This window comes from Girardinichthys multiradiatus, chromosome 1 (genome assembly GCF_021462225.1).
Source record: "Girardinichthys multiradiatus isolate DD_20200921_A chromosome 1, DD_fGirMul_XY1, whole genome shotgun sequence".
Taxonomy (NCBI): Eukaryota; Metazoa; Chordata; class Actinopteri; order Cyprinodontiformes; family Goodeidae; genus Girardinichthys; species Girardinichthys multiradiatus.
Genome location: NC_061794.1, coordinates 21,810,731 through 21,828,135, shown reverse-complemented (window position 1 = coordinate 21,828,135; position 17,405 = coordinate 21,810,731). Strand labels below are relative to the sequence as shown.

Below are 17,405 nucleotides of genomic sequence, written 5' to 3'. Positions count from 1 at the left end.
TATTTCCTCAGAAGAAACGGTCTCAAATCACATCGAATGACGCAGCCTTCCCTTCCACTGCCCTAAGAGAGGACAGCATGGGAACTGCCAGCATCGCATGCCTTCCTACATGCCAAGCAGAAGCTACCCCAAGCTGCTAGCAAGAGCAATCTCCTTTGTTCATCACCGCCATGCAACTCATCGCCTCATTAGACTTCCTGTCCTCCTGTTCTTCAGAACAGTTCAGGAGGTGGTGTCTGGGCAGAGCATATTAGTTTGGGATGAAACAATCTAAATTTCATTGTTTTGCTAAGTTGCTGCTAAGCTAATGCTAATAGTCATTGAGTTTGAGTGCTAATAAGCCTCTAAACCTTGAGGCCTAGTTTTATTGGTCTTGGGTTGTGCTGAAACTTATTACTAATTTTACTTTAATAAGTACTTTTAAATACAGATTGGCTGTAATATGCCACCAAAGTATGTGGAGCTAAAAGGGTTGCTAAATAAGAAAATTTTATCTTTGAAAACTGAGTTGTGACATCATCTCGTCTGTCTGTTTGTTCGACAACTAACTTTTTCTTAAATATTTATTTTTTGTAAATAATGATGTCTGTTTGAAGCAGCATTAAGAACTAACTGTCCAAAAAGTTATTGATTTCTAATTTGGTAAATAATAAACTTTCAAAATATTATTTTATTGAAATAATATTTTATTTAACCTTCTGGTTTGCATTGTGAACTGGTTGTTTGAACACATACATTTAGTTGTTCCTAATTAGTTAAAATTAATAATCATTCAATTATTTTATTGGTTAAGGTTTTCTTCTCTGTTTCTTATTTTAATAGTTCATTAGTTTTCCTTATTGTTTTATTTTTGCTTAGTGGTTTTAGTTGCGTGTTACTAGCCATGTTAAAGAGTTTGTTGACTGAAATATTTTAAGTTGGAGTTGGATTATTTTTGTTAAAAAATTTCTTATAGGACTTGCTGTTACTGGACGACAGCGCTCAAATTATCTCGATTGTTCTATACTGGGCTGGTATTCACAGGGCAATCCCTGACACACTGAAAGTTGTCTGGCTAATGATATGTTAGTCGGACTAAATATTTTAAATTCTAACAGTATAATGCACTTAATAATGTTTTTTGTGTCAATCATGTTGTTAATAATTGTTCATTATTAATTGAATTATTATTAGTTGCCAATAGCCAACCCAAACCTTTTCCTGCACAATGAAGATGCTGATTTAATTTTCTATTTGGCATTTTCCCACACTGCTCAAGGTACCGATACCTGGTCTACTGACCATGGTAGCACTGTGGTTGGCTGGCCATAGCAACCTGGCCTTACCTAAACCCCACAGATAATCTGATTATGAAGTATTGTCAAGAGAAAGATGAGAGGCATGCAGACAAGCTGAAGGTCCCTACTCAAGCAACTTGGGCTTCTTGAACACATCAGGAGAGCTACAGGCTGATATGTGCATATGTGTATACAACTATAGATACATATATATATATATATATATATACATATACATATATAAATATATATATATACATATACATATATATATATATATATATATATATATATATATATATATGTCATATGTACATATTTATCTTAAGTATTTTTATTTTGGTTTATTTTTGTACAGTGATTATCTTTTTGATGCTATAAAGCATTATATGAATACATATTGATTGATTAATCTTTTTGAATTGAATTACTGAAATAAATTAACTTTTAACTGACACTAATGAATTACCATGTTTCAAGTTTGGAATAGAGTATAGGCTGCAATTGCAAGATCGACAAGATGCAGCGCTGTATTAAAATACAAAAAGCCCTCATGAAACTATGCCCATCTGTTGCCAATGATTTATACAAAGGTTACACAAAAGAACTACAATAATCCAGAGGTTTCGTTCCACAGTGAGAATAATGTAGGCGTATTTGTTTTTAAAGCGCAGTCCTTTGACCCAGCTTCAACGAAAAAAATGGGGGATTCTGGATGATGAAAGTACTAAGCGCCTTCTTTCATCCAATGCAGTTTCTCACCTGTTTATGATAAATAGTGTGAGAAACTGCATAGGATGAAAGAAGGCGCTTAGTACTGTCATTTACAACCTATGGGCGGAGTGTCCGCACCTGTTGACACATTCAAACACTCCTTTTCCACCGTTCGAGGCGCACAAGCAGACAGTCTACCTGAGTCATGGCTGCAAAGGAGAAAGCCCTCGAGAACCAGGGAATGCAACTAGATAGCTCCAGTTCTCCCAGAACAGAGTGCAAAGATGCGGAGGAAGAGGAGGGGACCGTCCAGCTGGAGAAGCCGCCGTTTTCATACGTGGCTCTCATTGCCATGGCCATCAAGGAGAGCCAAGACAAGAGGGAAACACTGAGCGGGATTTATAAGTACATCATATCAAAGTTCCCCTACTATGAGAAGAACAAGAAAGGATGGCAGAACAGCATACGGCACAATTTGTCTCTTAATGAGTGTTTCATCAAGGTCCCGAGGGACAGCGGAGGGGACAGGAAGGGCAACTACTGGATGCTGGACCCGGCGTTTGAAGACATGTTCGAGAAAGGGAATTACCGGCGCCGGAGACGGGTGCGGGGACCCTACAGACCCTCCCGCCCGCCTCACCTGGCAGGAAACCCAGCGGAGTATCCAGAGTCGCTCTACCTTCAGCCGTATGTGAGCGGTTCCTGGGGGCTGCCCCAGCCAAGTGGGTACCGTGCACCACAGGTCGTCTTCGGTTCCGCCCACGTAGTGGCCACCAGCGGCTCCTACTGCCCGCCCCCACATTTCCACAACCCCGTGTACGGGGCCTACCAAAACCGCCACCCGCCTGTGCTGGTTCCGCACAACGGATACCCTTACGGAGGAGTGACCCAGCCGTTGAGCCCGGACGGAGGCACCGTCTCTGTGGCTTGCAGCTACCCACAGTTCACCACATACCAACGGCAAACTGAGGCGCCACTGGTTTATTTCCCTGACCAGTAAGGACTTTAGTTATTCTGACCAGTTCACAGACTCACGGTTGATGTTGTTCACCTTTTCTGGCTGTCAGTCGTTTATCAAGTTCTGATCAAGTTATCAAGTTTATACAAGTTGCTGTTTATTGTTGGATGGTTGAATTCATGATATCTCACTGTTTGAAATTTTATTAGCTCATGAATATTTGTAACATTTCTCTGTTTTGGGACCCATCGGCTATTCTCTCAAAGATTTATTTGAAGTCATTAAAAATTAAACCGACCAAGCCACCAGAACTGTTGACATGATCTAAATTTACAGTTCTGTTGGGTCCCCCCCCCTGTTGACTTCGGAAATTTGTTGTAGAGCTACGTGAGCCTAAATATTTTATGTCATATTTTTTTGCATTTACAAATGCTGAACACAGATTGTAAATGTTTCTATACGTTATTTATTAATTTCTTATTTTTATAATTCTTAAGCTGCTACATCAGTTAATAACACTAAGGCACAGACTCGTTTATATTCTGTTGTAAATGTTTCATTCTGTAAAAAACATGATGCTTGTTTAAATAAAAATATTTTTGCACAGGATACTGTCATTCATTGTCTCAGTCCCATCATTATTTATTTATACCTTAGCAAAAAAAAAAAAAAAAAAGAAAAAGGCCTAATTAAATAATGTATGCATGCATTCTGTATCTTAATTGGACTCGCTGGGAAGCATCTCTGATTTTAAAGAGCAAATGTTTTTAATGATGCGACTGTGAATATTTCCTCAAAGATTAAAAAAAAAAAAAAATACGGAAATAACTAAGGTTTTCTCTGAATTTCTGGAAAGTTATTGATTCAAAATTTTTCCACAGCAGGAATCTAAGAGGAAAGGGTTATTTAATTATGTACAACGTGTAATAAAATGTATCACAAAGGAGACATTTTTTTTTCACTTAACATTGGTGAACGGTTATGTTGCTTACATATGTACTGAAACAGACGTGGTTCAAATGTGCTAATTACTTTGAAAGTAAACAAGAATTGGGCAATGCAAGAGTACGTTTACTTTTATTGCGTTCGTTAATGTAAATAAGGTAAAGCAAATCATTTCCAGTAAGTTAGACACTTGAAGTTATACACCATTTACTAAAAAACGCAAGAACTACTTCTAGCATTTAGTTGATCGTTTTTTCTTTACATTTGAATTCTCATTTGCTATTAAATGCAGCGTTTAACAAGGCGAGGGATGTGTTTAATAAATATATAGATCTTGTACTGACATTATTTTTTTTAAATCGATAAAAATCCTGTGTTTTATTAAGTGGAACACGGGAGTAAAGCGAATAAACTGAACGGAACGCATCCGAGCGATTACGCACTTCCGCTTCCGTTACAGGGGCGTGAACAAAAGGAATTGCTTTACCGCGTGCGCCCTCGCGCCGTGTTTTGCTTCACAGTTTAAACACTACGATACAATTTTAGCTTAGAAATGGAGAAATTTAACATGCTGCTATTTGAATACCCACAATTAATGTACGGCGGAGTTGGAGCTACGGCGTTTGTAGCGGGCGGAGCGCTGATCTACAAAATTGCCACCAGGTAACCGCTCCGTCTTTTCCCCAACTAAACCGAACTGTCCTATGTTTGCTAGCACAGTTAGCAAAATGTTTTAAGTTGGGGGTTAGGTCTGATTTAGTTTGGAAGGAACTGTTGCAACCTATACAACACATAGTCCTTGGTCAGGTCAATATAAGTGCATTTTGTGTGTGAGTGTGTGTGTGTGTGTGTGTGGTTTTCTTTTTAGAAATTGTCTGCTAACATGCTAGCCTATGTGTTAATGATGCTAACAGCTGTACTAACTAATCGTAAACACTTTCATGAAGTTATCATTTCTCCATGTTTCTGTAATATGGTGCTGCCCAGTGCTGGAAGCGGTATAATAATGCATCGTCTAATTACCATAAATCTTTGGCACCTCCCTATTATAAACTCCTTTTGTGACAATTTCAACTGATGCTAATTCCCTATAAGTTTAATAAATGGCATTAAATCTCACAGATGCTGACAACAGTCAGTTTTTTGTTTGCTGAAAAAAAAAAACTTCAAGTAACCAGTTTGATCGTGTTATATGCTTTGATTGATGCCTAATTTTAAATAGAGATACACAGAGCAAGCTTTTTTAGGACCATACCAACCCATTTTGAGGTCTGAGCTGCCAGTTCTGATATTGACTGTTCATATTTTTTGTTTATTTTGGTCCAAGTAATGCAACATGTAAAAAAGGGGAAAAAAGTGCTACAGGTTTCTTGATCTAGGTGGAAGTTTTTAATTCCCCCAAATATAATAAATGAATTACAAGATTACCTCAGTTTATGGATTACAACATGTATCCTTCAGCTTTGTCTGATTTTTTTTTTATTAAACTAAAAACACTGCCTTACATGTTACGCTTGTATGTAATTATCAATTAAAAATGGTGAGAGTTCTTAGCTTTAATACATTAAATTACAAAACAATCTTAATTTCCAAAGTTTGACCTGCTGATTACCGATCAGAGATAACAAGAGAAGAATTGTTCCACTCCAGCTTCTGTCCAATTGATTGGTGCATGTCTAAGTTTAACTCTGTGATCTAAATAAGAGTGTCATCTACAGTTTCTTTAGCTTACTCGCCATGACTATTTTTTTCACAACTGTAAATTTTCCCAAATTGCTACATTTGTCTTTTTTTAAGCATGGGAGCCTTCTTTCAGCCAGCTGACCAGCACTGCACAGCAACAGGTGGAGAAACGTGTGTTACTCTATGCTCAGTCTAGAAGGGGAAAACTCCAGTTGTTCTGGCACTTTTCTCTGGCGCATCATTCAAGTTACTTGTATAACAAAAATTTAAACTTTTTTAAAACCTCGATATACTGTAATAACCTAGACTTACGAGTTTCTAACTCTTCCATACTTTCCACTTTTAACATGCTGCCCCTGGGGCTTAAAGTGGGGGACTGTGCATCAAAATGTTTGATAAACACTGGAATCAAATAAAACTCACTTCTTTATTGCAGGAAGAAGCCTGCTCATGCAAATGTAAACTGCTGGTTCTGCAATCAGAACACAGTAGTGCCTTATGGAAACAGGAACTGCTGGGATTGTCCCAACTGTGACCAATACAATGGCTTCCAAGAGGTACTTTCCAAACTGATTTTCATAGTAGTGGAGTCTTATTTTTTTGTCATCTTAAAACTGTTTTTATATAATTCCTCTGTTTCTGTTTATCTTTATAAGAATGGGGATTACAACAAACCCATCCCAGCTCAGTACATGGAGCATCTTAATCATGGCGTATCTGGAAGCCTTCCTTCATCTGAGACACCCGCGACTCTGCAGTGGGTTAACTGTCAAATGCTGCTGTGCAGGAAGTGCAATAATAATCAGACTGCAAAAATCAAGCAGTTGGCTTCATATGTTCCCAGGGATGATGTAAGCACTTTGTTTAAATTCAATTAAATCACAGAATGTTCAAGAGGGGCTGAATTACAAATCTGTTTCTCGTTTGCTCTTGTAGGACAAATATGACGAGGAAATTGAAGCCTACAAGCATCACCTGGAGCAGACGTATAAGTTATGCAGACCTTGTCAGGCAGCGGTGGAATATTACATAAAATATCAAAACCGTCAGCTTCGTACAAGGCTCCTAAACCATCCGCTGCGGTGCTCGCGAGAATTGGACTCAGGGTTTGTGAAGGTCAGTGCAACTAAAAGTCTAAATAGATTAATAAAGTCTGTAGTTAAATGAATGAATTTTAGCTTAAGAAAACATGACCGCAGCCAAGAGTATCACCACATTATCACAAGGGACACAATGAAAGATGTACTCCGACTGATTTTCTTTGCAGACAAAAGTAATTGAAGGCTTTTTTTTTTTTTTTTTTTTTGCCAAAATTTGTTTATCTCCCAGTGATGTGTTTGTTTGTTTTTCTTCAATGAAAGGTTTAAAATTAGATCCATGTTTTCTCTCCCACAGAGCTCCGATTCTCAGTCCTCACCCACAGGAGTCGTACTCTTACGGGCCCTTGCTTTCCTGATTTGTGCTTTCCTACTCGCTTCATTTGCCTATAAATTACCAGAACAGCCTCTCTCTCCAAATGGGCCACAGACCTCAAGCGGGGGCGTCATTCCTCCAAAGCCAGAGTCCAGCAACGAATCCACTGCCAACAACGACAGCACCACAGATTTGCCTGTGTGGCAGGGCCTGCTGGAGTTTATCCCAGATAAGGCTGTTGAAAATGCCAAGTTAGTCTGGCAGCATGGCAGGGACAACCAGCTGGCAATCGTGTCTGTGGGCCTCATGACTTGTCTTACAGCTATTTTCTTGGCGGGACCTATGCGGTAAGCGGCCACCACACCCCTGTTTTTTCAGAACAATATTTTAACTTACAATTTGCTACAAAAAAATCCACCTCTGTTCTTTTGAAAATACAGGTTGAGAAGAATTGATGCCATAGGCTCTGTCATGTGGTTTGTCGTCCTGTGCCTCTACCTGGCTGAGAGCTACTTGGCCAATACTCCGAGCTGGATGGACACAGTAAAGCTTGTTAACATCTCCCTCTGTTGCCTCGTCGGCCTCGCTGCTGCTGCTGCAACTCGCAAACCACCGGGTCAACGAAGAGCCAAATATCGAAGGTCAGAATCTGAGCAGTAATATTTGTTCACATTGTGTTTTGACTGTTGAGTCTAGAAGTGGTTTGTGTAACCGGATCAAATGTAGCCGTGGTCAGTTTTTCCTCAAATAAAAGCCTTTAACTGCCCTTTAATAGAAATATGACTTCTTTTTAAACTGATTGTGGTTGGAAGAAGTTGTCATATTTCCTTGGAATAACTAACTGGGCACCGTTTCAAATTCCAATCAGGATGGGTTAAATAGCAGCCCTTTTCGGCATAAGGTTGTGTTCAAACTTTAGTCCAGTGATAGGCTTTTTAAATCCCAGTAGTCCTTGAATTATGTGCAACTTGTTGTCCATGTTTTCCCTCCGAAAATCTCCCTGTTGGTGCAAAATTACAATGAGTCCTCTGCAGGATTCCTCTGTTCTAAGCTAAACTTTACTGTAAAAGAGACACATTTGTCATCATTTGCAGCAGCACAACAGACAGATCTTGGAACAAATAATACATTTAGCACCATCATAGGATAATGCGACACTGTCATGATTTCATTTTTATTTGAGGAAATCTGCTATTTTTTCATTTCTTTTATTTCACTGTCCATTTCTATTCTGTCCCCTGTTGTACTGTTGTGAGAATAACTGAATGTGACACGATGACATGCAAATAGTAATAGTACACTCTTTACATCAGTAGGGTATAATTATGTACAATAGATGAATGGTTTTTGCATAAAAGCCAAATCATCTGTAAGATGCAAGAAACAGATGAAGAGATCACCGTCAATCAACAATGTATACGATTTAGAAAATATTTATCATGTTTTTTCAAAGGTTGGACAAATATTTCTAGCATTCATCCTGTGAAAATAATCATTTTTTCTAGTTTATTACTGACCATAAAAATCATGATTTACTGAGGGATTGTAGTCACATTCCCATCTAGTATTAACTACTGTATGTTTCCATAGTACTAGAATCTCTGTGTTAAAGTGTGTTGAATGTACTAATTTATTTATTAACACTACCTAGATTTAATTGCATGAATTACTTATGTGTTAACTCGCAAAATGTGACTAAATCCTAGCCTAGTTTGCATAACGCATATTGTTACTTTTGCTGTTTCTAGACAGTTTTGGTGTAAAAAAAAAAAATGGCACACAGGTAGCTTTGGTTTGCTAATAATTGTTGAAAACTGCTTTTTTTGAAAATAAGAGCTGAGGAAATTGAGAACTTAGTGGGAACTTATTTGATGGAACTTTCAACTAACTGAATCCATACATTTTAGTTTTTAAAGTAAAGAAATACATTCAACTATATAGGCAGAATACTACGGTGACGATGCCTGATTCAGGCAAATCCTGTAACATTTTTGTTTTGTATAATAGCTCTGCGTAGCTAGGAGACCACTCAGTTATGTTACTGCAATATTTTACACCCCCAGCTTTATTTTTTAACGGTCAAAAATCTAAGTCTAGCCTTTTTTTTCTGCCAAATGGTGTCTTTAAGTGCTCGATTTTTGCCATTTGAGTATTTCAACATTTTTATGTCCTCTTTCTTTTTTTAAAAGGATCCTCAATCTTCACCTAGAAGCCTGTAATTATTGGAAAGCATTTGTTCTGTACAGTATTGTGCAAAACTTTTGAACACTGAAAGAAAACAAGTAACACTTGCGAAATGTGGGTAATAATTACCTGTAAACTGTAGAAAAGTAAAGCAGTGTTAAAATAACATGTTTCTTCTATCTTATTGTTACAGAGGGTTTTTTGTATTGCCTTCATGCGGCCTTAAATAGTCTGAAAAAGTATGGGATCCAGCTTCAGCAGTGTGAATTAATGAATTGTTGGGGAAAAAAGTTAGTAAAGCCCATCTAGGTGACTATTGGTTAACTCCAGTGTCCATGGTCTGATAAAAAGAAAAAAACTGATGGCATAATCTAGAAAAATAAAATCTGGAACGTATATTTTGAAAATTTGTATCGAGTCTGTCCTCACCTGTTTTACTTTTGGCTCTCAGAGCTGCTGCAACACCTCTGTTTCACATGGCCTTCCCATTGCTTTATATAACTGGAGACTGATTGCATTAAGTCGACAGGCTAGTAGTGATTGTAGCAATTAAATCATGGCTACACGCTCTTTCTACTGATCACCATTGTTCTTTGACTCAAAAACATCAAAAGTGCCTAAAATTTTGCACAATACTGTAGTGATGTATACATGTTTTACTTAGTCGTATCAATCTGATAGATGAAGACCTGTAAACTAAAAGGCTTGTTTAGGTATATTTTATAGCTTAAAACATTAGATGGTGCTCAGTAAACTCATTTTTTGTTCCCTTTTCCCTGAATTGATTTGAAATATATTTAAATATTTAAAGTGAATAAATAGGCCAATATTTACAAGATTTATGTAAACAAAAATAGCCTGCAAATTCTGAATAATGATTTCTAACAAAAAATACTACTTTGATGTAGTATTTGTACAACACTAAGAGTCCTTTAGTCATCATTCTGTTTTTGATGCATTAGAAATACTAACATTGCACGAACGTAACGCGTTATATCACACTACATTTGTTTTCCTTTTCTCCACTAAATGAAAATGAATAATTACCCATTGAAAATGTTTCACTAACTGTTCTTATCTTTGTTAAGAGTGGCATTAACTGTAGAGTTAGCAGGAGCTTTAGAGCATGACAGGCTGTAAATATTATTAGATTATGAAAAGATAGTTTGTTGTTTATTTCTAAAGATTTACCAACACTGTGTGTAATTTTCTATATTTATTGTTGTGAATTTACTTTCTGGAGCCCCAGATATGAAGTAGATCATTTGATGTATTTTTAGTGTACACTTAGTATTCTGACACTTTATGCCACATCTGTTGATTATGATATTTACATTGCAAACATATTTATACCCCTTTTATCTTTTTCCACATTTAGTCACATTACAACAACAAATATGGTATTTTATTTGGATTTCGTGTGATAGACCAACACTAAGCTGTCTACATTTGTGAAGAGGAAGAACAAATATGGACATTAGTAAATTCTGTTTACTCTGTTTACTAATGAGGTGCCTTCAGAAGGCAACTGGCTTTACTGGATTTCATTTAGGGGGTATCAAATGCCACATTTCCCAGATTTTTATTTCTAAAATTAGTTTTGAACTGTTTATTTATCTCCCTCCACTTCACAATTAGGTGTTACTGTGTTATGGTATAACATAGCATCCCGATGGAATAGGTTAAAGTTTGTGGTTGTAACAAGACCAAATGTGGAAAAAGTTCCAAGTGCATCTTACAGTCGTAAAAAACAAATGTTGAAGTCAAAACTTTTCATACAGTTGGTGTTTCAATACTACAGGACGATTTTGCCTTTTTCAAAACCCATCGGAAAAACCTAATTTGTTTCTCCAAATGCCAAATCCATACTTAAGTAACGGTAAATCTCACGCATTCGTTTATGTAAAAGTACAACTTGCCAAAGTTTTACATGTTGTTCCCAAAATTGGTTAAAAATATTTAGTCTGTATGTTTCCTATGCTGTGATATTCATAATACCTAGCCTCAGTATGTATCTTGCTGCATTTTAAACTTGAACGTCTGCATCAGTATAATAAGCTGTTTCAGTGTTAGATTTCGCTGCGTAAAGCATTAAACTATAAAAGCACTGTGTTTAAACCGTTACGATAATTTCTATATGTAAGCTTCTATTTATGAGAACAAAAAACACATTTTGTGGTGTTTAAATATTGATTGCTACTATTAACATCATAATGTTGATATATTTTACTGCTCTGTAAATACCTAAACGTTGCAGCGATTTGTGTGGGTGATCTGTGAGACGTTTCAAACATTATGTCTCAGTTTCTGATCTGTCGCAGCCATGGAATAGGGAGCTCCATCATTGTTGAGAGGTTTATTGGAATTTACACATGAAAACATTGTGTTATGGATACTTGCATAATCTTGATGTTTAGCTTTTTTGTGTGTATGACTGCTTTCTGTTGCTGGTTTCAATAAACAAAACAAAAAAACCCTGGCTTCTGGTCATTTTTAAATCTGCATGCCCCATTCGGGCTCATGTTTCTGACTCCACCTCTTTTCTCTGTGAATGTTGCACAACAAACAGCAACTGTATAATTCTTTGTCAACTTTTTGCTAAGATCAGATCTTTGTTTGTGTGTTTTTTCACGCCTTTTTTTTTCCTTGTAAAGCCAAAGCTGTATTTGTGTTTTGTTTTTCAGATGTATGTGTTTTATAGGCACTCGCAGTAATAATATACATGTATATACAATCTTGGTTTAGATTGCCAGCTGTAGTAATATACTGTTTACGGTAGTTGCATTTCATTGGAGTCAAAGTTTGTTCTCGTTTGTGTCAGACTAAATATTTTGTCAGTGTTGTAAAAAAAAAAAAAGTAATTTTTAATGTTAAATCCAGCATTGCTGCACCTGTAGTTTTCCACACTGATACTTGGTGCTGCACAGAATATTCTCTCAGTAACAGAACAGTTTGGTTCCGATCTTGTTTTGAGCTAGTAGACCATTACGTTGCCTTTGTGTTACAGATACCTTGCAGGCAGCTCTGCAGTCCCACCCTTCAGCAGCCAGCTTCCTCCCTTTCACCCTCCCGACGGGGCAGACCCCTTCATCCTCACCCCGCCCCCCTACATTTCTGAGCTAATCAGCCGCCAGCACGGTCCTCGCGAGCGCAAAGCTTCCCCCTCCACTCTGCCTGGACGCCTCAGTAGAGCCCTCTGCCTCGGAACAGTCCCCTCCCTCACAAGGACAGGTAACGCTGAAATTTACATTTTTATAAAAATAATTTTCTTATTTTGGTAAGCTTTTTCAGAAGCTTTTGTGTTCTAAATATGGTTAACTTTTAGGTTAACATGCTAAATATGGTTATATAGTTATATTTTGTACAGATTCAAATTCACATGGAACTGATAAGTTATTTAATTTAAAGTTAGTAGTTTTCTGTTCCATTTGCATAAAAATTTAAAGAAAAGTAAATAGATTGTTCAAAAATGTCCAGTTTTAATGTTTTGAAGACATTTGTAACGCTTTGAAACAAAACAAAATGCTGCATTTTAAGATGACACTAAAACTACAAAAAAAAGCTTAAAGTGAAAAAAAAATGTCTCAAACTAATGCTTTTTTTTAAACTTCTGTAATTATTATAGTTATGTGATATTTCAGTAGAGGGCTCATCTATATTATGCACATCAGTTAAGGCTGCATTTCAAGTTAAAATCTGAAAATATGAGTCAGTCTCGTCTAAGATGGACAAACAAGTTACAAGTTTAATAAAACCTTGTTTATTTAGCACAATAAAATATGCAAAGAAGTCAATAAGAAACAACAAAGTGAAGGAAGGAGCTCAAAAAGCTGCCAAAATGTAATGCACACAAATAAATCTGAACAAATAGCCTTAAAAATAGATTGTTTAAAATTTTCATTATTATGCTTTTACACATATTTTGATGTGTAAATGAAATATATTTGTATTTCTTGGCTAAAGGAAGGACTTCAGGTTTTTTTCCCCCAGACGTAGTGTATTTTGTTTGTCTCATTTTCAGGTTCAGGTTACCTGTTTAGTGGTAGTAGACCTGCCTCACAGTACAAAGACTCAACATCATCAGGTACCAAAATTAGTTGAATGGTCATGTTGTTTCTCGGATACCATTGTACTGAACGAGTATTTTCACCTGTTTTGTTTTTGGGTTTTTTTCTAGATTACTTCTCTTTGAAATCTGGGAGCCGGCCATCATCCCCTGGTCCATCTCCTACACCTTCATTGGCTGGGTCGTTTACATCCAGTTCTGGTTCAGCCAGACAGCGCCGTCCCCTCATTAGTCCTGCCCGTCTCAACATCACTGGCCAAAAGCTCCGCCTTTTTTCCTGCGAATCACATCCAAAGCTTGTTTCTCCACCTGTGTCTTCATTTCCTTTCTACGTAGAGCCGACGCCTTCGATTTACAGTGGCTGTTTCTCACGAGACATATCTCCTTTCCAAAGTCAAAATGGTGAGCGTCTAAGGTTGACCTGGACAAAGTAGTGTTTGTTGTAGGATGTGTGTAGCACCACTAGATGGCAGTGTACAACATTGTCAAGCCTGAGTGTCTCTGTAACCTTTAAGGTTTGTTACATGATTGAGATGCTTCAGATTGTGGCTTTGAGAAATTTGATGTGATTGCTTTGCAGATTTGAGTTCCTTAATAAAAAATGGAAGTGTGATAGAGGAGGAAAAACGAAGCAGCTCCTCAGGGTCCTCAGCTTGCCAGGTTGGCACAACAACACAAAGTCCTGAGAGCTTCACTGCTCCAAAAGGTAGGCAGCTCATTTGTAAGAAGGGGAGACGGTAAGACATTCAGTTATTAGATTTGGATTCATAATTGTTGCTGAAATATTTTATCATGCCATAGACTAAGCCATGTTATTGGTCATTAAGGGGCATATTTCATTATGTTATTGCCAGGCTACAGGTGTCGACAATGGTTTTTCCGGCTCTCTGTCAGTACAGAACACCTGCCGTCCATGGATCACATTAAATTAAATAACTGCTCTTCGTAAGCTTTATCCTCGCATGGATTTACCCTCCAAAAAGGCTGAAACAGTGACTCCTTTTTTGTCAGTGTGTCATCCAACTAATGTTAAAGTCAGAGTTTGACTGCTTCTGTAATCTGATTATAAATCAGTATTTTAACTTTTCCACCCAAAATGTGCATCTTTAAGGGATTTTGCAGGATCAAAGGACACGATTTAAGAAAATTATACCTATATGGGTATGGTATGCTTGAGACCAACTGTTTGATGACACCTGTGCACATAATACCAGTCCGAATTTGAGCAGAATTTACAATGTCTTCCTAAATGATGCCAGCGTTTTAGATTTTTGAATAATACGTTTTGTGACAACCTGCCATATATCATTGCGGCAAATTACAGGCAGACTGGGCTTGCCATAGAGTGCTTTTAAATTCCTGGGTAGGGTGCCAGTATGTTAGGTCAGATGCCGTTTCTCCTGATTTTCTCCTCAACACTGTAGAAATCATTATTAAAATCTTCCTTGTATAGCTTACAATTGTCCTTGTATTTTGCAGTAAAGCCTGATTTTGGTGATGGGTACATAATATCATTCTAATGCAACTTTTGGCTGTTCAGTCATCTGACTTGTACACTGTTTCAACTTTTAACATGAAAATTAATGTAACTATCGCGAACCTGAACATTATTAAAAGTTTCAGAAATCATGAAATATGTCCTTTAAAGTGCATGCATCCACTTAGTTTATGTGAAACACTGGCAATATTTTCTGAAGCATTACTATACTGACAGCTGTTCAGTCTTATGCCCCACCATCCAAAACACGTAACTGCATCCTTTATTATTGTGATCTGTACTTATTTACACAACTCCCATCATCTTAAGAAGCTAGTTTTATGGTAAATGTGAGCACAACAAATGTTAAATATTTTTAACGTTTTTAACTTCAATCTAAAAGAGGCCTGTATCCATTTTATTAAAAAATGTAAACGCTGAAAACAAGCAGAAAAGATAATGTTGCATAATTAAGATGTTTTTTGTTCCCCTTCAGGTTTTGTGAAACATTTCATCTATCCATCGCTTTTGTTGACAAGCCTAACGGCCAACCTGTTGTTCGGCTGCTTCTATCTCTACCATCGCTGGGGGTGAAGCCTCGGCGAGTCCGCTGCTTGTTTTCTCATGAACTCAACAGAGACTGACCCTCTGGACTTTTTATATCCGCGTGGTTTCTGATAATCAGCTGTGTCAGGAAAACCTCCACCTTCTGGTCGTCGCTGTTTTCTGGGTCTTTAATTAAAAATCCACTGATTTCAGCAGACTTTCCATTAGAGACGGACCTCCTATATTGTTTAGATTACAGTAAGAAAACATGAATATAGCTGGTTTAAAAGGGGCCAGTCCTTCACTCATGGTTGACTGTGTGTCAGAACCCACATTATGAAATGTGCACTAGGTGTACCCTTGAGCTGATGCTGATTGGGCACTGAGGGTCACATGTAACCTGCTGGCCCTGGTTGTAATCAGTGTGTTTCTGTCATTAGCAGAAAACCTTTTCTGGTTCTCAGTCAAAATGAGGGGCTTGCTTGGTTCCTAAAACAAGATACAATTTTGAGTTTTGAAATGTAAAGATAACTGGTGTTGGCGTATATTGTTATGTATGTTCAGCTGCAAAATGATTCACTGGTGCTCTGTTGTTTCCCTGTTTAGAGTTCATCTAATGTAAAGGTCACATTCATTCTCTACTCAAAAGGTTCTCCTAAACCAAACCATCTGTGTTATATATTTGTTTTACTAGCTTTAGTATAAGCTAATTTTACGAGACTTCTCGTATAATGTCTGGAAGTTGGAAATGTTTTTTCACTGTTTTTCTGAGTCATTTAGTTCTTTGACTCGGGGGGGTTAAGTGTGTAACACGCGGTGTTTGGTTTCTCTTAGTGTGAATGGTAATTTATAAAAACATGTAAGTTACACTTGTGAAATGTGGACTTTTAGTTATTTTCTGTGAAGGTATCGCAGTTAAGTTTTTCTTAGAAATTGTATTGTAATTTGAATTTTTTTTAATTCATAGTTGTTTTCTTCACATTGGCACAGATCAATTGAAAAAAACAACACAAAAAATGCTACTGTAGGGTGTCTGAAAGACTGTTTAACGGCAGTGTAGGAAACTCTTTGGACTGTACACTGAACGTACCTATGCCTATATATACTTGAGTATAACATGCCTGTGTTTAAAATCATGTTGTGTGTTTGAATGGAAATTATCTTTTTACTCCAACAAGATTAACCTCAGAGACAAACCTCATTTTCATTGCTTTCAAAATGAACTTTTTCTTATTGGAAAATGACTACAATATACATTTTTATTTTTCTGGAGTTTCAAATCCCCAGTAGCATTAAATCAGAAACTGTCCCTTGATGATGAGATGAAGTTATCTTTATATTATTTACATCATTTGTTTGAAGGTTTGTGTTTCTGCTGTTAAGCTGAGTGTGTTATTGTTTGGTATAATAACTTCATCTGTATCTGATTTCTTTTTGTTGTTTTTTTAATAAATGTATTTTTTCTAACTCATTTTGTGTTTTACTTCTACTTCCTGTCAAGATGAACTTTAGTTTTCAGAGGAAAGTTTTAGGACCAACAGATTTTGCTGGTTCAGGGTTTGATATTTTTGCCAGGTGTTTCTAAAATGTGAAAAATTTGAATAATGAACGTTTCTTAATTTTTAAAGACATTCATTGAGAAATGCATCAAGGTTATTCAAATGTGTTTTTTTATGGCTCTAATATGCCCTGCTATACTGGAAATCTGCTTCTGGGCCAAACCCAGACTTGTATTGACCCATTTCTGCTTTATTGGTGCTTTTTGAGGTTTGACCACAGTTTCTCATTGGGGGAACATCCCATCAATGGATGCAAAGTTTCAATGTTTTAAACTCTGAGAAACTTACACTACCGGTCAAAAGTTTTAGAACGCCTTTCTCATTTAATGGGTTTCTTTATGTTTATGACTATTTACTTTGTACGTAGATTCTCACTGAAGGCATCGAAACTTAATGAACACGTAATTATGTAGCCAACAAAAAATTGTAAAAGCTTTAATTATATTTTAGATTCCTTAAAGTAGCTTCCCTTTGCTGTGATGACAGAAATACAAACTTTTGGCCGTCTCTCAGTGAACCTCTGGGTTCTTTATTCATGGAAGTGTTTTGAGGCTTCCTCACCCACACTTTCTTTCATTGTTTT

At 37.0% G+C, this 17,405-nt stretch overlaps 2 protein-coding genes across 3 annotated transcripts; both read left to right on the top strand.

Annotated features, from left to right (window-relative positions):
- Positions 1-2,136: 2,136 nt before the first annotated feature.
- foxl2l (forkhead box L2-like) lies at positions 2,137-3,566 on the top strand. Its single transcript, XM_047369286.1, has one exon. It carries the CDS (start codon positions 2,197-2,199, stop codon positions 2,989-2,991), a length of 795 nt encoding a protein of 264 aa, XP_047225242.1. The 5' UTR covers positions 2,137-2,196; the 3' UTR covers positions 2,992-3,566.
- A 787-nt stretch (positions 3,567-4,353) lies between these two features.
- Positions 4,354-16,734, top strand: tmem201 (transmembrane protein 201). Of its 2 annotated transcripts, XM_047369261.1 has the most exons (11): positions 4,354-4,557; positions 6,014-6,134; positions 6,234-6,428; positions 6,514-6,693; positions 6,973-7,337; positions 7,431-7,631; positions 12,182-12,405; positions 13,196-13,258; positions 13,352-13,642; positions 13,821-13,946; positions 15,214-16,734. In XM_047369261.1, the coding sequence occupies exons 1-11, from the start codon at positions 4,448-4,450 to the stop codon at positions 15,309-15,311; spliced, it is 1,974 nt and encodes a 657-aa protein (XP_047225217.1). In that variant the 5' UTR covers positions 4,354-4,447; the 3' UTR covers positions 15,312-16,734. The 2 variants fall into 2 exon arrangements, with proteins under 2 accessions (XP_047225217.1, XP_047225226.1); XM_047369270.1 differs by lacking the exon at positions 13,196-13,258.
- Positions 16,735-17,405: the final 671 nt, after the last annotated feature.